Below are 18,840 nucleotides of genomic sequence, written 5' to 3'. Positions count from 1 at the left end.
CTTTAAAAAAAACCCTGGTATCTTTGAATGTCAGCGTTTGTCTCTTATTTCGTGCCACTTTTTTCCCCACTCGATTCATCTTGCGTTGGAGTGCCATGTCCCTGGCAGCTAAGCTTTCTCCCACCACGTGAGCACTCTCTTTAGCACTGTTTGCAAACTCTTAAACCTAAAGCTTCGGTGGTGTAGTTGAATGGTGGTGTGTCCCTGTGGCATACCTGAGACAGCTTCGAACAGAGCTGGGGTTGCTACTGTGTATGGCTCTGAGAGGGAGCGCGAGACCACAGCAACAATTTTTGGTTTAGTTGGAAACTATCATTTTTTTCTTTGGCTTGTGTGGTGGTAAAGTTGAAGCAGGTCACGTTTTCTACAGGGGAAATAAATCTTGTTTACTCCTATCTCATGTGACAATACATTTGAAAAAATAAATTGACGTAGTGAGTGTGATACACAGGGATGCTTGTGCAGGGCAGGGCAGTTATTTAGCTACATCTGCTTGGAATCCTTGTCTGCTGGTTTTGGTTTGGTTTGAATTATAGAATCATTAAGGTTGGAAAAGACCCCTAAGAGCAAGTCCAACCGTCAAACCAACACCACCATGCCTCTTAAACCATGTCCCGAAGTGCCACATCTACATGCTTTTTGAACACCCCCAGGGATGGCGACTCCACCACCTCTATGGGCAGCCTCATCCCATGCCTGACCACTCTTTCAGTAAAGACATTTTTCCTAATATCCAATCTAAACCTCCCCTGGTGCAGCTTGAGGCCATTTCCTCCTGTTCTGTCACTAGTGACTTGGGAGAAGAGACCAACACCCACCTCACTACAGCCTCCTTTCAGGTAGTTGTAGAGCGCGATAAGGTCTCCCCTCAGCCTCCTCTTCTCCAGGCTAAACACCCCTGGCTTCCTCAGCTGCTTTTCCTGAGACTTGTTCTCCAGACCCTTCACCGGACACACTCCAGCACCTCAATGTCCCTCTTGTAGTGAGGAGCCCAAAACTGAACACAGTATTCAAGGTGAGGCCTCACCAGTGCCGAGTACAGGGGCACGATCACCTCCCTGCTCCTGCTGGCCCCACTATTCCTGATACAAGCCAGGATGCTGTTGGGTTTTGTTTGTTGGGTTTTTTTTGGTTTTGTTTTGGTGTTTTTGGGGGGGTGGGGTGGGGCGCAGTGTTGACTCCAATAGCTCCATCACTGTCAAAATAGAAAAAAGGAGGAGAAAAAAAAAAGCAGCTCAGTGAGTACCTGGGGCCCTGCAGGTAGCTCTCTGCTCCTCTGAAGCGTATTGATGAGTCCCTTTCCTGTAATCCGCAGTCCATATGGGGAGGGCGTGGGGCTGAATATTTTCAGCACCGGCCTGTGCTCTCCCATCTTTGAGAATCTGGAGATAAATCCTGATATTAAATAATTAAAGATGAGATCTTGGGTTCATGCTCCGGGAAGAACGGAGCCGTTTTGCTGCATGAGCCGCCACTGCCCTTTCTTTCCTGTTGTTTCCCTCCAAGGCAGCTCTCGTTTCCCCGGGGGGGTCCCAAACCTGCCTTAAGGGACGGCAGGTTTCGGCCGTGACCCCTGCGAACCCCGGCGGGGGGCGGGGGGCGCCCCCCGGGTCCCGCCGCCCGGCCGGGGCCGGGCTCCGGAGCGGCTTCCCCGGTCCCCCCCTCACCCGCCCCCCCCCCCGCCTCCCCAGGGCCGGGCCCTGCCCGGGGCCGCCCCCGCTCCCCGCCTGGGCCGCCGGGGCATGGATGGGCGGACGGACGGACGGATGGATGGATGAGGAGCTGCTCCGTGCCCTGGGGGGGCTCAGCCTGCAGCGCCCGCGGGGCCGCTTCGGCGGGAAGCTGGTGCTGCTGCGGGGGCTGCCGGGCTCCGGGAAGAGCACCCTGGCCAGGTAAGGCGGCGGCCCCGGAGCCCCTCGCCCTCCTCGCCGGCGGGGTGGTCTCCCCTCCGCCGGCCCCGGCTGCTCCTCGCTGCGCCACCCGGCTCCCCGGCCCCGGCTCCCCCGGCCCGGCCCCGACTGCCCGGCCCCGGCTCCCCCGCCGGCTGCAGAGGCGGGACGGGGAGGGAAACCGGGCAGGGAGCCCCTCTTTGCCCGCCCGGCTCCGGCTTCGGGGCAGGGAACGGGAAACCCTTGCTGCAAAGCGCTGGGAGAAGGCCGAGGCACCAGTTCAGAGCTGGGTTTCTGGCTCGGGGGGGAGGTGGGAGCCTCGCAGGAACCCTGAGTAAGCACAGCCGTTTGGAAACTTCCTCTGTCTTCAGAAACAGCTCGAAGCTTTATTGCTCCAGCTGCCGTAACAGCTTTATGGCTATAGTGCCTGTAAGACTGTATGTCGTTGTTCTGAGCAGTTCCGAAAGGGATGTGTCTAGTAAGATGGACTAACCACCCAAGCTAAGGTAGTTGTTGTTTCTTTTCTAAAAAGCACCAGCCGGGTGCTTTGTTTTGTAGTAAATCCCACACCCGGTAAAGCACTTCCTCTCGCTGACTGGGAAAATCGACAACTCTGGTTTCTGTTTTCGAGATATCCTGCGCTCCGGGGCAGGGCCACAGGGGTGCATAACATGGGCAGAGGAGACCATTCCACTCTCCAGCAGCTCCAGTACTGCTTAAAAATAGGTGGAAAACCCCAGAGGGGAGTGCTGGGAGATGGCACCGCAGTCAGCGTGACACAGCGTAGCCGTAGTCTGGTGTCTCCCAGCTCCCAGCACCATCCGGATCCCACCCTCCATCAAAAGAGGAACGTTCGCTGTCATCTCGCTCGGGTTCCCGTGCTCGAGGGAGGAACCTGTGCTGGGTTGCCAGAGGAAGGGCTCTGCTGTGAAAGGTGGCACCGTGAAGCCATAAAATATGCTGGGTTAACACACCATTTCCTCTTCCCAGTACCATCCTGCCTGTCACAGGGTGCCTTCGGCCTCACAGGACTTCTGCAAGACCAAGCTCTTTAATGCACAGCCAGATGCTCTGTTTTTACTGACACCCAAAATACATGTCTCCCCCTAAAGAGGTCATGTAAGTGCAGGCCCTGTCTCCCTCACAGGGCTTTGGGTCTTCTTGTGGTACAGTAAGAACATAACGATTTGGGTCCATGTTCTCAGCCAGTGCAAATAACTGCCTCACCTATTTTGTTTTAGGTTAAAACACAAGATTAGTTATTAGTGACAGATTTACCAAATCCGTTGTAAGTATTGTTTTAGTCCCCTGTGAGAGGAACGTTTAAGGAACTTACTCTGTTTCTAGCCCCTTTTAATTGTATCATTGCATTTAGCCATTTTGCAGTGCACAGGTCAAAGCACAGCTGTAAAAAACCCCAGCATTTGGTACGTCTCCATCAACGCTGTCCAGATTATGAAAGGACTGTGCCAAGCAAATTCTGAGATTTGCCATTCCCACATTTCTTATTCCCTTCTGGTGTTGGTAAATGTGATGTGCTACGCAAGGCCATGTTTGCGGAAAATTACTGCAGCAAAGCTCAGTGTAAGATCCTACTGGAGGAGGAAGGTGATTATTTATTTGCAAAAGCCCTTGGTGAGCTCATTTTACCCATTTGAATTCATTCACTCAGATTTTATTCACCCACACTATCACAGCCAAATACTTGCAGGTGCCAGGATGCATGTGCACAGGTGGTCTCCCCACAATCAGAGAGGACAAGGACCTCCAGCTGTCCCAGCCTCGGTTTCTCTTCTGGTTTGCTCTCAGTTGGTGGTGACAGGGTGGGTTTTGGTCACGTCTGCTATGCCAACTCGCAGCCAACAGTTTCTCTGCTTCCATCTTTTTGCCTCTGAATTCTGCTTATTTGGTGCTCCGTGAATCTTAGGCAGGATTTTTTTCCCATTATTTTCATTTTCCCATTTTGGGTGTCTTTTCAGCTGCAGCCCCTCCCTCTGTTGGAACAAAGGGAAGAAGGAAGGTGCATATGGGCTGATGTGACCCGCTGGCCGTCCTCCTGTGCTTAGAGCACGGGTCCTCCAGCAGCAAGTCATCTGTTCTGGGCCTTAGCTGAGTGCTGGCCTTTGGGGGGTGGGGCGCGGGGGGTTGTAAACAGCACCTTTCCCAGTTTTATTGCTGTTAACGATGTTCTCAGTTGTCGGTGGTACCATTGTTTTAGCCTTTGCTCTGTTGTTTCTTCTGGTGCTTTCACACACACCTCCATTCATTCTTTCTTCCTATCAGCCAGTATTTCTGTTACAACGTGTACACCTTTATAGTGTTCTGAAGTGTCACAAACCGGGAATGTTGTCACTGGTGACATGGCAACTCGCTGATTAATCCAGCAGAAAGGCCCCTTTTCAGTTCATCACCCAGTCGTAGGAACAGCCTCGGATCCGTGACTCGTTTCCCTGACCTCTCAGTGTCACCCAGCACAGTTTGACCAGAGTTTTCTACGACTTAGTTACGGCATCTTCGTTAAAATGATTTCCCCATCGCGGTTGCACTCCTGGCCCAGAGCAGCATGACATTGGTATGGATCGTTTCAGGTCTGGTTTTTGGTTTCCGGTAAAGACAGCGAAGGCTCTTCCCGTGATATATTGAATAGTCAAGGCAGAATGAGGAGTTGGTCTGCTCACCACCAAGGTCCAAACCTTTCCAATTCCTTCACTGTTGGGAATATGCTTCCCTGAACCACATATTTTAGGTGGCCCTGACCATCTCCCTCTAAGCAGTCACCGTATGTCACCACGAGCAGAAGCACACTGGAGAAGAGGGGCAGCTGGGAGATGCATCTCCAATAGCCTCCCTTGGGCCTGTGTAACACCCTCCTCCTGAGCACATTCCCCCTGACTTCACAGGACAGGTTTCGTGATCAGATCTGGGCAAACTGCCAAGAAAACAGTTATCTGAGGTGCAGTGGCAGGTATAGCTTCCAAAAATGTCTCAGAAAACTCAAATGAGCCGCATGCAAGCTCATACCTGCTTCCCCAACAGACTCTTTATTGCACAATAGCTGTATTTCCAGCTCTTCTACAATATATTGCGATGATGCACGACTTATGTAACGTGCAACACTCTGTCTAGGAGTTTTGCTCAAGCACTAGGCTGGGCATGATCAAACATGCAACTTCTCAGCTACTGGTGTTGATTTGTCGATTGAAATGACAATGAGTTTGTTCTTGCGCGCTGTTACGAAGCACAGAGGGAGCAATCTTCCAGAAGAGGAAGGAAGAAATGCGTTGGCACCGAGGCATCACTGCTTGGCGTAATCTGTATGTTCTGCGTTTCTCTGTGCTGCTTTTGCCCCGTTCCTCCCGGCGCCTCCAGCCCTGGGCCAGCCCCGCCGCTGTTACCAGCACCCCGACCCCGCTGCAGAACTGCAGCTCTGACAGGGTTCACGGACTTTCGCTGTGTAGCTCCTGCTTCCAGGCAGCAACGCACTGTAAACATTTACCTTTGTATAAACCCGCCTCAGGTGATTCTCCTGAATGTGTTTATCAAATAGGACACGCAGCCTGTTGCTTTACAAAATAGAGCCGCTGCTCTAACAGCCGCTGGCGAGGCACAAAGGCATGTGCGTGCTCTGCCAACAGCACAGCCATCGGCTGGCAGGCTCCCGCCGGGGCAAAGTCCTCCAGGCACTAGAAGCTGTTAAAACACAGCAGGCAACTGATAGTGCTGGGCATGTGCTCCAGATCTCATAATTCTAATTTTCTGCTGAAACTAAAGGCTTTGAAATGCCACGGGAACGCTGTGTGTTAGGAAGCGTGACCGGAGCAAATGCTTGTATGTGGTGCCGGTACCTACACGTTCTGATCTCCGTTGCATTGCAAGTAGCTTGAGAATTTACCAGCTCCCAGATCTGCCTGAGATACCGTTCTGTTAGCTGCTGAGCACTGAAACGGTTCCTTCCGATCTGCTTACCAGGATCAATATCAGAAATTAATCTATTTTCAAATTTTCTGATGGAAAAACATGACAGCCGATGCAATACAGTTATGGATTCTTTTTATCTCCAGTGATGGTACTAGTGTTCATGGAGAATTCTACCAAGTACTTTAATGCATCCAGCTAGTTGAAATCCTGAATAATTATATTGTTGCATATATATACAGTTAAAATCTGAAATGATTGCTTGACAGCATGGAAGGTGCTCTTTGGAAAAAAAGGGAACTTCAAAACCTGTATAAATCACAGGGACAGGTCTTCAGATGAATAACGTAGAAGACTCTAACCCCACCTATGTATTCACTGAGGCAGTTGTTGCAGTGCTGCTGTGGTCAAACAGACACACGGCTGTATTTTCAACAGAAAGATTCTCCTTTTTCAATCGCAGCAGCCATCCCAAGCCTGGCCAGGTGAGACAGCAGCTGAGTGCGCACCAACACGAGCCAAGACGCCCCGTTGTTCAGAAGCATCGTGGCTACCCGGGCTGCTGGTGGCTTGGTGTGGGCAGACAGCGACGCTTGTCCTCTGCCCGGCCTGATGTTTCTGGGGGCTTCATGTGTCCACCTGCAGGCCGGGGAACTGATAAAGTTTGCTGCTGTTGTGTCGGATCTGAAGAAGAGCAGAAGCATCTGAAAGCTGTATTTTCCCCAACTGTATCAGCCAATCTGAGATACGGTATCTGGGGTGGAGATCTGCTTTGCCTTGGGGATGGGGGCAAAGAGGGTTCGGGGAGATCTGTTGCAAGCAGAGGAAACATCCCCCTTTCTCTCCTTATTTTCTTACCCTTCCTATTTTTTGAAACAGCAGCAAACTTTTCTTTAGCAAGGTATAGAGCACGCCGTAGTTTGTATCTATCTACTGCAAGATCGAGGGTGGTAACGCTGCGCACTTAAACCTCCCAAGTAGGCAAATTCATAGTGACCCTTTGACAGGTACTGCTTATCGCAATGCCGCGCTTCGAGTTCAGTGGCTGTTGTTATAAATGCAAACATAGCTCATATGTACCCTGTGATCTTGTCAAGAGATTTCATTTTTCTTTGCCTCCTTGGTATGCTTTACACTTCCTGATCTAATGGCACTGGGTCTTTTCACAGTGCTGCTCGAAATTTATCAGTCAGTAACACTGGTCACGAGTCCTTCCATTTTGCATAACTGGTGTGTATTTTGCTAAAATGCAGGCATTTTTATTGCCTACAGTGATTAGGAGCCTGTCGTGATGATGTAGCATCTTCCTTCTAAACCAACTTGTGGTCCTGTGGAGGTCATAGACGGCTTCTTTCTCAAGGAACAAACTAAAGAGTTTTGGGTGCCCTTGGAAGTTATAAGGGACGGAAGAAACAGGCGTTTTGTCGGCTTCCCGGGCAATAGAGGGTTACAGAAAATGGCCGTAAACTTTAGTGTCAGCTCAGTTGTTTTAGACTGCTAAAAGTTAAAACCGGCAAAATAAGCAGAAGGTAAAACATCTTCTTTTCCCACTTAATGTTTTCTTAGGCTGCTGTTAGTAGGAGTTTGTCTGGTATGAATATGGCAAGTGTGGCAGTAGCTCGTAGTTCTTGGCACATTTTGTACCGTATTTTTCCTCCTTTGAAGCACAAGTTTTATCTACTTTAATTACCAGTGACATGTGGATAGTAGACAGAGTTTACAGATGGTCACATATTGTTTAGATTGCTTAAAGGGTTAATAGCAAAGGTCTCATGAGAATTTGCACATATGTATTAAAAATTTAGTAGGGTATATGCTAAGAAAATAATTCTTTAAATTTAATGCATTTCATAAATTACATTTTTAAATGAAGCATTGAGCAAGAAAAAAATACTCTTGAGATCTTTTATTATTATGTACAATTTTATGTGCATATTAGTAGTTAAAGGGATGACGTATTTTAGCAGAGTCAGTTTTTTAGAGAAGAGATTGCGATGCAGATGGGTAAAGCGGTGCGAAAGGGGAGGTGCTGAATTATAGCTAGAGCTGACTCTGTCAGTTTGTCGGCACAAGAGTAACCAGATAATCATGAGGTGCTCCCGTGCTTTTCATGATGAGAATTCTTTGCCTGAAATTAAAGCAAAAGTAATTTGGCTGTTTGCAACATGACTTTTGTTAGATCTGTTTGCCCAGTAGTGATTATGTGACTAAAACATCTCTTTGGAGGTAGACGATAATGACACGTAGGTGCTAAATGATACGTCATTTAGTGGCTCGGCCCAGCACTGCGGGGACAGCCCCGGCCAGCCTGTCGGCAGCGAGCCTCTGCTCTCTGTGCTGGTCGCTGCCACAAATTAATATTAATTAACAAGCAGGTGATAGGTGTTACAGTGGAGGCAGAACAAAGCCAGAAGCTGACCTTTAGTCAGCTACATGCAACATGCAAGCCTAGAGAAGGATTGCTGCTAGCAGGCAGTCTAGGATAAAATTGGTAAGTAAAGGGTTAGGGCAGAGCTAGAGAGGACAGAATTAAGCCTTTTCTGTCTGTGTGTCTGCTTTTTGCCGATAACCTGGAGGCAGCTTTTCCCTTGCTGTTGCTCAATTAGATAAGACATTGAGAAATAGCTGTTTTGCAGCTTCCAGGGATAGAAGAGGAGTTTTATCAGGAAAGCTGAAATGAGTCCCAGGGACTGGAGTCCATGTCTGGTGTGAGATAGCAGGGCCAGCAGCATTCATGTCCGAGCGCAGTGAGGTTTCTGGATTGGCCTTGCTTTCTTTTCCAGTGACATTTTGGGCCTCAGGGAGGCAGAGACCAGTGAGGTGATGCCATGGGCTCTCCCTGACTTCTTGCAAAGGCCCCCCACCCCCCCTCCCAACACTGCCTTGACTGAAAAAAAGAGAGAGTTCAGTCTATGGACACAAGTAAGTCTGGATTACACACAAATGGGAACACTATTTTTCATCAAGACTTTTTTTTTTTTTTTTAATGCTTTCTAAGGACTGGCAGAGGAATGCTTCATATTTAAGCCACCACATAAGACAGCACTTTCACCTCCTCGCACCAGTCACTGTCTGCGAGGCAGCCGGATGCTTAGGGCAGGACACACGCCCGCCCTCCGTGAGCGTCCTGGGTCTGAATGAGCATCTCTGCAGGACACACATCAGTGGGACGAGAGGGGGGATTGCCACCGACCACAGGGCTCCGGTTTTATGGATCTGCTGCATTTGGGGCTGCCAGTATAGGCAATTCAGACTTGTTGATAAAGTATATTTAAAAGCTGAAAATAAGTAAAAATTACTCAACTCTACAAGAGGAGGGCTAAATTAAACAGGGACAAGTGAAAGCAGGAAGAAATGTAAAAGTGTGACAAATAATAGGAAGTATTGCCTAATCACTCAGCTATTTGTTTGCAAATTAAAAAGTGCTATATCTTTTGTAGCCAAAAATAAAAAGAACAAGACAAACTGATGATAATATAGACAGTCTTTACTAAATGACAAATCATCACTCCTAGTTATGTTCAAAAATCTCTCTGTAGCAAAAGTCCCATGATCAAATTGTGTTTTGAGATTAATTTCCCTGGGATTTGCAGGTTTGGGGTTTGTTTTTGTATTTACCATCATACCTTTTCAGACAACGCAGTAAGAAAATCAAATATATTAATATGATTAAAGGCTCATGTTGGCAGTCCATTGTAGATTTCTCTGCTGAATTAAAGAACTGACGGCCACGCCTTAAGCTCCATTCCTTTCCTCCCGTGTGCCTATCTACTGACTACATTGCTTTTAGATCCTTTAAGCTGGGATATTTCAAAATGAAGCACTGTGCATATGTGCAGAGCATTCGTATGGCTCTTCGATATAATGTTCTCTGTTAAAGGCATGTGTTAGCGTATACTAATCCTCTTTCATCTTTTTTTTTGGGTTTGTTTTCAGACAACTGAAACGTGACTATCCCAGCGCTGTAATTCTTAGTACTGATGACTACTTCTTCGAAAATGGTGTATATGTGTTTGAGCCTGACTTCCTAGAGGATGCACACAAATGGAACCAAAAGAGAGGTGACTGAAATCAGTCCAGGGGGTTTGCAGAACAGTTTCTCTTTTCAGTCTGTCTAACTTAGCCCCCAAAATAAAATATCTCAAAGTGGTGTCATACACTCAAGTCCATGGGTTACTGGTTAGAAATACATTTACCACTTCTGATTTTATTTCTTCTACAAGAAAGATTTATAAATGAAAAAATGTTGGTGATAAGATACTATTTTAGAAAGTAAACCGGTGACTCTTAGGTAGCACTGCTGAAGCTTGGTAACAGGAGGCGGCATGGAAATACAAGGAGCCCAGCAGTGGCTCACCACAGCTCCAGCCAGTGCATCCTTCAGACCGTAACTTCTCAGACGTCTGCCTGGAGAGGGGCATTACAGCGGGGGAGTTAGTGACAGCCAAGTGGAAGACTTGCAAACCTAGTCACAAGTTTGAGAATGAAACAAACAACCCAGGTCTCTGCTTCAGAGAAAAAAAATGTAACATGCTTTTGTGGCTGTGCGCTGAACTAATTTCTGACAGTGGAAAACCCTTTTGAGATCATGTAACAGACAGCTTTTGCAAATAACACTAATTTTTAGCTGCTGTAAATACTGAGCACTGTGATACCGCTAAGTATGTTCTACGAGAGGTTCAGATCTCACTACGGAGCACAGCCAGCGGCTGCATCCCCTCCTCCAGGATTGCACCTGCTGGGCACTGACCTCTGCTCATGTCTGGGTGGTCCCAAGGCCAAACTCTGGGATGAAACCCGAACCCAAGTCCAGTGGGGAACCAAGTGTGCTAGCAGTGGGCAAAGAATGGCCGCTTTGGGGCTAGTAGGGCCTGGCTCAGTCTGTTATTTAGCACGTTAGCTTTACTTAATGTGTTACATTACAGCACACAAGGCAATGAAGAATGGGAAAAGCCCGGTTATTATTGACAATACCAACATCCATGCTTGGGAAATGAAGCCGTATGTGATGATGGTAGGGAAAGCTCTGATTTATTGCTTTTACATGCTCCACTATGACATTTAAGAGGTGATCTGACAAACGGTTCTTAACACAGCTAAAAAGAATTAATTCAATTTTCCCTTAGGTCTCTGATTATAGTTAAGGTTGATATTGTGACAAAGTAGGGGAAGAAGTGCCAGTGCAGTGGTTTTATCTAGTCAGCTATATACCTCAGTAAAGGCAAAATTACTTGAAAAGATGAAGTGTCTTTGAACTTCCCCTGTAACTTCTTGATGACAGATGTCAGCCCCTTCCCCAGAGATGACATGAATTGAACAGTTCCCAAACTAGTTGGTAACAAATACATCAAGATATAAGTTACAATTTTAGCTTATGACTTGTGAAAAATATACCATAAAGAGTCTTCAAAGACGCACTGGTATCTCTTGTCAGGAGTTCCGGCAGAGATGGCAGCATTTTAAGTACAGTTTCATAATGTGGCCTGTCTGCTAACGTTATACTCAGCCTTCTTGTTCTTGGGTTATGGTCTTGTCAGTTAAGCAATTTGTTTCTAAGTATTGCTTACATGGGAGCAGAAAAGAGGCACAAGGTAATTGTGGTGCTGGAGAGCCTGGACCTGCCACTCCAGTAGCAGAAGCTGTGAATGCCTGTGGGCGACTATGAAGCCAGTGCAAGAGCACAGCCAGAGGTGGACAAGTTGTAAACAAAGCCAACAGATTTCCATCAAATCAACCCCCAAAGCAATTAATAACTATTATATGTATATACATGTATATGTATGTGTGTGTATATATATATACATATATATACACATACAAGTATTTTGCTTTACCTTGAAAAAAGTTGAGGCTTGTAGACTTAGTGGCTGGAAATAGCACAACTGATAGATGTAGACCTCACGCTTGTGGAAGCTCTGGATTGGCGTGGCCAACTTGTGGCTCTTGAGCCATCTGTGACTTCTGGAGAGTTTGGGTGCCGGGGGAACGGGGACTGGGGGCAACACTGAGGCAAGTTTTGCTAAGAGACCCAAATCCTTTGATGTAGAAGGAAATGAACTAGCTGGGACTCAGACCACCACCTCGAAGGGAGTCATGGTTATCTTCCTCTTTCTGGCTCCTGGTACAGATAATACCTCTCTTAACCAGGTAAAATCTCAGGGCGGGTCTGGCAGGTTAGCTACTCCTGAGCTCGGCAGCCGTATGTCTAAAACTTCTCTGCGTACTTCTTCAGGCACGCGAAAATCGATATGAAGTTATATTCCAAGAACCAGATACACCCTGGAAGTTCAATGTTCAAGAACTGACGAGGTAAACCTTTTTCTCTCTGATATAGCAGACAGCTTGTCATTTTCTTGATGTGCTCTCAGAAAGGTCAACACTCTTCATATACCCTAAAAGGTAATCTAGGGAATGACAACAGGATTGCCATGGAAAATTTTTGTTGCTCAGTACCTGGTCTGCAGTGAATTCAGCCCTGAAAAAAGCCTGAGCCTGACCCTGCTGGAGTGAATCAGGCAGTAGGAAAAGCAACTTCCCTGAAGCGTGTATTTATACTGCAAGCTTCTTGGGGCAGGAACCCTGATTTTTGTTCTGTATTTTGAGCAGCATTCTCTCTATTTGGGCACAAAACATGCCTAGGCACTACAGACAATATTCAGAGATCTCTTCTTAAAGAAGCTAACCATAACAAATACTGTCTCGCAGTGGTAGGATGCTACATTAAGTGTGGTCAAGAAATGGCGTTCTGGAGGATCATTCTAAGGATCTTAACATACACATGCAAAAGGGATACAATGAACATAGCACCTCTGCATACCGTGGCAGGATACAGAGGCAGCTAAATATGGCTTTAAGCTAGTGGATGCAGGCTTGATGGTTACATCACAAAAAAACCCCACCTCCATGCAGGCTAATTTTCTAGCCTTTAACCAACTGTAAACTGTTACAGCAGCAAGTGCGCTCCCATCCGCTAGATCCAGACGCTAACACATGCTAACTTACTTGTTATCACAAGAAAACAGAGCATGGGTACTTCAGTCTGATTGATCGATTTGTTTTGCACCAGCTAGGAGCTCTAGCCAGCAATCAGCACTGCTCCTTTTTGTGTGTGACAGAGACAAATGGCAGAGGGCCACGGCCCAGAGCTCTCCCAGCTCCAGGGCGAGGCAGGACATGGCAGATGGCAGCCGATGGCTTGGGGCTGAAGGCAGGCGAGGACACCAATAGCCTGAGCACTCAACTGCAAATGTCAGCTCTTGCTTCACTGGCTGGGAGCCATTTGCAGGGCACCACTGCAGAGGCAGATTTTACTAATAATCATTCATTTTAGGCCAAGCTACTCAGTAACTTGTTTTTTTTTTCTGATTAATCATTTTAAACAAGTCAGATTTTTACAGTAGCACTATAAAGCTAATTAAAAAAATGCTCAGTTTGGAGCAGCTCTTCGGCAAATGATTCCGGGACAGCTGAAGGTCACTTCCAGTCTGGTTCCACTTTGTGTCTTTACTGGCAATATGGTTTGTGCCAGTTGCTGGTCCCAGGCTGCACACATGTGTAGGGCACCGGCTGCTTCACAAGTGGGATGCTGCAGCTAGCAACCTGCTTCATTACTGTCACCTTAATTCCACCAGGGGAGAAACGTGTTGAGTGATGCAGGATTTGCGCACCGTGAGGCTTTGAAAATGTGGATGCAGGAGAAACTTAGATTCTAGGTGATTAATTGTGCCTAACAGAGATAAATGGCAAAACCAAAGATAGTCAGAGTTTTCAAGCACAGAGACAAGCAGAAATCCCTCGAGGTCTTTGGAAAAACAATTCCCACTAATGTGTCAAGAGGCTGCAGCTGTTTCTGGTCTATCCAGAAAGCCCTGCATGTCTGAGCAGCCTGTTCCCCTCCCTATCAGACTTGCCGTCATTTACAAATCAGCCCTGGAGCATAAGCCACATGAAGTATGATTTTTCCCCACTTGCACTCGGACAAAGCAGCAACAGGTTTTTGACCTCTATACTTGTTGACTATTTGTCAGTGTCTGGGCTATCGACAGCCCTTGTCTGCATTTCTCCATATTTACAAAAGCTCACCCTGAGGCTAACAAGCCGTTAGTACTGAAACCCATATAAAATAATACACAGGTCTTCTATATAGCTCGCTCTTACCCGGCCTACATTTCAAAGCCTTTGTCTAACTTCTTATGTCCTGGTGCCCACAAAAATACTTGCATTTTTCAGCAATCACAAAAATATTTTTAAGCAGGTGGAAGAGCACAACAATTTGGCAAAAAAGGCTAGAAATAGATCAGTGGGGACATGAATCATTGTCCTGAACATATCAGGAACTTTAGCAAACTTAAGATAACCTCTAATACATGGGCAGCTAAATACTTGTATTTTTCTCTTACTATTGACTCTACAGAAGAAACACTCATCATGTCCCTCGACAAAAGATACAACGGATGAAAGAACAATATGAGCACAATGTTACCTTCCACAGTGTTCTTCACTCCGAAGAGCCAAGCAGAGATGAGAGAAGCTCCAGTCGACCAAATGCAGCTTACAGCATGGGTGCCCATTTCAACCCCCTTCCAGCCTTCTCAAACAGAAGACCTCATGTGGCTCGTACAAACCACAGGCCATTTAACTGAAGAGGTGGATTCCTCAGTGTATTTTAATTATCAGGGTATAAGTCTCAAGTTTTACTTTTTTTCTAAATGATTTTTATTCATGTATTTTTCTACTACTTTTTAAACTACTTCTATTTCTTACAAGTCTTTAAATGTCACTGGATTATAATTTCACAGCTCTATGTGGCTGATCTAAGAGCACTATCCTCAGTACAAACTGTACCTTCTTTCATCCCTCTTCCTCCATGAAAATTCATCCAAGCTTAGTGGTGAAATTTACTGGCTACACCACACGCTTTCTGGTTTTTTTTTTCCTGCATTGTACTCTGTCACTAATCAGTAACAATAAATATTCCTAAATTCTTTTTCTTACAGGCCATGTGGCCAATTCCTTCTCAACGCAATTGCCATTTCTTGCCATTTTAATACTTTATATCTGACTGTCTAACCTTGTGTAGCTTCCCACTCCATCTTGCCTAGAGCATTACTGCAACTTTAAGAGAGGAAAAGTCAGTGGTGGAAAACTAGCTTTTAACAGATTGTAGCAAGATTTGATGCTGGTCCCTATCTACACCTTTGCTGTCTGGAGTCATACAGGTCTTACCTCAGCTCTGTCATAGCCAAACAGCTTCTCCAGCCTGGAGGTGAAACACTTCAACGCACCAAACTGAGCCCTTTATCTTGCCAAGACATAGGAATTCAACTGATCCTGAGATGAGTCCGTATATGGAGGGTCCTAAAAGGAAACATTAGTGTCAGGCTAGTGCTTGTTAACTTTTAAGTAGGAACAGGGCTACAGGAGCAGCTCTGAACACCTGAAGCACAAGGCTACCAAATACCCAAACTAATTCAGAAGTACAAAGACTTAATAAAGGAGAGAAAAAAATGTTCTGGTAAGGTGAGAAATCAACTGCGTCCACCACTAAGTGCCAAGAAGCCACTGACTGATGGGTAAGAAAAGAAGCTATCCTGCAGTAGTTTTATCCATATTGTTAAATTCTGCTGAATGTCCTTATCAAGAAGCCTCAAACATTTTTAAAACGCTGCATTTGTGACAGCAAGTTTTTTGAAGTAAGTGTGGATTATTAAGCAGTGCTTATAGAACGGGGCACTAGTGAGCTATTTTGCAGCAGGAAATTAAGACAGCCTATATTGGACATTAAGAAATAGGGGTACAGCTCCTATTCATCTAGCAATTTAGCAGGCAGAGAAGTGTAAGACGTATAAATAAATATGCTGTTTCTGGGCAAAAGCCAAGCTGTCTTCAGGACAGAGTAGATGTATCAAATGAATTGCATTTTCTACATAAGCTACATTTAAAGAAGCAGTATCATCATTGTAAATAACTGAACTAGGGGGCCTAGGGCCCCTGGCTCTGCAGTATTGCACAAAAGTTTACAGAACTACCAGCAGGCGCTTGTCAGCCCAGAACAGAATCACACAATGGTAGGGGTTGGAAGGGACCTCTGGAGATCATCTTGTCCAACCCCCTGCTTGAGCAGGGACACCTAGAGCAGGGGGCACAGGAACGCATCCAGGCGGGTTTTGAATGTCTCATGGGAAGGAGACTCCACAGCCTCCCTGGGCAGCCTGTGCCACTGCTCTGGCACCCTCAACAATTCTCCAGTCCTGCTACTATGTCCAGCTTGGTGACAGGAGCCACCCCCCAGTTCAGCACTTGAGCCACATGAATGGCACAGGACCCCTGAAAAGTTGCCAAGTGGGAAGCTGGTGGTCTCAGTTCTGAAACATCCTCCCTCCTTTGACCCACGCCAGGTAGGAAGCAGCAGGGCAAGGGGCAGCCTGACAACAAACCAGCTAGAATATGGAGTTGTTGGCAGCCAGTGTAGCAGGACTGTTTGTCTCCAGTGGAGAAACTCCAATTTTGAGAAGCTTCACCTGTTGAAATTAATGAGAACAAAGTAATGAAGTCAAGTACTAACTCACTCCCAGCAGAAAGATGTCTTGATGAAATCAAGGCTAGATCTGATTACCTTTCATGATGCTGTGGCCTCAAGTGCTTCTTTAGGGAGTGGTGCAGAAACACTGACCAAGGATCTGCCATTAATACCTTTCTGTGGCATTTTGCTATGAATCAAATAATCATAGGCGCTATATGGAAGGTTTGAGGGGAAAAGTACAAGAACTACAGCAGAATTACAGAGCAATATTTCAAAATTAAAATGCTATGTTTGGCAACAATAAACTTTCAGAATTGTTTATTTTGCCCTGTGCTACCTTCTGACAGCCGAACAACTCTTCTAATACTACAGACGGTAACAAAACAGATTGCTTTAGACTGAAACAAAGATCCTGCTGTAATTTAAGAACACATCAAAATCAAAGCAATGGCTTCTAAAATGTCATCAAATCTTCAGCCATACTGATGTTATTGTACAATACATGTCTGTGTGAGAAATGTGTAATTACTCAACTCAAAATTATTTTGCAGATGAAATGTGTAATTTCACGAGTCTGTTTTATTAAATATAATCAGAATTTAATGTACAAAGTGTAAAAATAATTTGAATTTGAAATATATACAATAATGTACATGTGCATTTAGTAGCATTTTCGGGGCTTTTGTCTTTGTAGCATTCTGCGGGCTGGTAACAAGTCCTCAGGTTCCTTTGCGTCTTTCTGAAGAGCCTCAACTACTTCAGAACTGCTTTTTGATGAGTTACTTCCTTCCCCAGTAGACTTGGAACTATATCTGGGTGAAAGATTATCAGATAAATTAGTAGCTATTGTACTACTGTTTCCATTTACATAATCAATCTTCCTTTCTTCTGGTGAGTTATTCATGAGTGCTTGCGTATTAATCATTGCAAGTTCTTCATCAGCAACCAGGTCATTCTCAGGAAGATGGGAAGTTTCTCTCAGTTTTCTACAGGGGGTGATATGACCAATATTCCGATTTGTTTCTCTTGATGACTTGCTATGCTGTAAACCCAAACTTCGTGGAGGCTGAAATGCTTTTTTTAAAGATGGAGAAATGATTGGACAGATTGGTGTCAGTGGTGGAGGGGCAGGTATGCAACTGAGGAAGTCCATTGCTTTTTTCTTTTTGCTGCTTTTAGGATCGTCTTCGTTAATTGTAGCAGATGAAGGTGTTTTTGCTGACCCTTGTTTGACAAGTTTCATATTCGTTATGCTAGTTGACAAAGGGCTTGGATGCTTTATTTCCATTTTTGAAGAGATCTAGTTAAAAAGAGATAAGTTTTATGTTGAATAGAGTGTCCTATTTCATTAGCTTCCTCAATTACTTCCACAAAACAGGGAAAAAAACCAATACAAAAATGCTATGCCATCATTCATGTCCAATTTAATTTTAGTTTCATGTCTTCTGATGGTCATTAATATAATTTCAAGTATCGATGCCTGATAAATCACTGTTTACATGTACATTAAGACAGCACGTTTACATTCTGTTTCTGAGATCTAATCTAAATATATAGGAATTTTTCTGTGCCAGATGGTAAGAAATCAAAGCACTCAAAAAGGAGTTTTCTACTGCATTGGATATGTCCTCAACAGGTTGTCAAATAGGGAAAAATGAGGAAAAAAAATGAAGAAAAAGGACTAGAATATAGACAAAAAAAACTTGAAGATAACAATAAACACAAAAATACATTACACAGCAAATAATTCAACCCCATGCTTAACTTGAGAATACCTTTAATGTCTTATTTGTTTTAGCTTGGTTAATATATTTAATAAATGGATATAAGCACTCTCTGAAATGGAAAAGGATGTCTTAAAAGCTTCAATTTAGTCCCCAGGAACTGATCTCAAATCAGGGTGTTCCCACCTCCCTCGCAACTAGTGGCAGGAAAAATTTTTGTTCGGACTGCACTCAGTACTCCGTATCAGGAACAACTTGCCACCAGCAGCCTTCATGGGAAACTTCGGTACTGTTTAACTTATTTTTTTGTCAAGACTGTTATAAAATGTAAACTTTTACTAGGTGATACCTCTTCCCTTTTAAATCCTGGAAATAGTGGACAATATCTAGGAAAAAAAAGACCAGGAGGTAAATTCTCTAAGCAAGGGCAGGAACTGCAGAATGCCGTGAAATTAAAATTTACATATCAAGATTTTTCCTTCCAGTAACATCCATGTCAAATAATCTTCACAATAGGACCAAGGAAGCAATAAATCATATATAGGGAAAGGAGGATTAATTTTACTACTATAGAATTTAGAATATTTGAAATATGCAGTGAAAACACAGGCCACAAGGGGAGGTTTTCATGTACTGCTTGGAGGAATAGTCTCACAGTTCCTTGTGGGGAATAATCCTAAACCCACACACAGATAAAGATTCTAATCAGCTCGCGTTCCCCTGAAGAGAACCTATGGAGGGGGCTGAGAAGTGAGACCATTCACCACAGCTATCAGTATAAAACATGCTT

The 18,840-nt window shown here is 45.2% G+C and overlaps 2 protein-coding genes across 3 annotated transcripts in view; one reads left to right on the top strand and one right to left on the bottom strand.

Moving 5' to 3' along the window:
* The first annotated feature begins 1,686 nt into the window (after positions 1-1,686).
* N4BP2L1 (NEDD4 binding protein 2 like 1) lies at positions 1,687-16,986 on the top strand. Its single transcript, XM_075084870.1, has 5 exons — positions 1,687-1,892; positions 9,741-9,865; positions 10,730-10,818; positions 12,037-12,113; positions 14,218-16,986. The coding sequence occupies exons 1-5, from the start codon at positions 1,747-1,749 to the stop codon at positions 14,444-14,446; spliced, it is 666 nt and encodes a 221-aa protein (XP_074940971.1). The 5' UTR covers positions 1,687-1,746; the 3' UTR covers positions 14,447-16,986.
* Positions 16,886-18,840, bottom strand: part of BRCA2 (BRCA2 DNA repair associated) — a 39,372-nt gene continuing 37,417 nt past the window's right edge. For both annotated transcript variants that reach the window (XM_075084778.1, XM_075084786.1), the window contains one exon: positions 16,886-17,626. In XM_075084778.1, coding sequence (XP_074940879.1) covers positions 16,988-17,626 — 639 coding nt within the window. In that variant the 3' untranslated portion in view covers positions 16,886-16,987. The remainder of the gene's footprint in view (positions 17,627-18,840) is intronic.

The sequence above is a fragment of the Phalacrocorax aristotelis genome, chromosome 1, assembly GCF_949628215.1.
Source record: "Phalacrocorax aristotelis chromosome 1, bGulAri2.1, whole genome shotgun sequence".
Lineage (NCBI taxonomy): Eukaryota > Metazoa > Chordata > Aves > Suliformes > Phalacrocoracidae > Phalacrocorax > Phalacrocorax aristotelis.
Note: the sequence above shows the minus strand (reverse complement) of the source record. Positions and strands in the feature narration are given on the sequence as shown.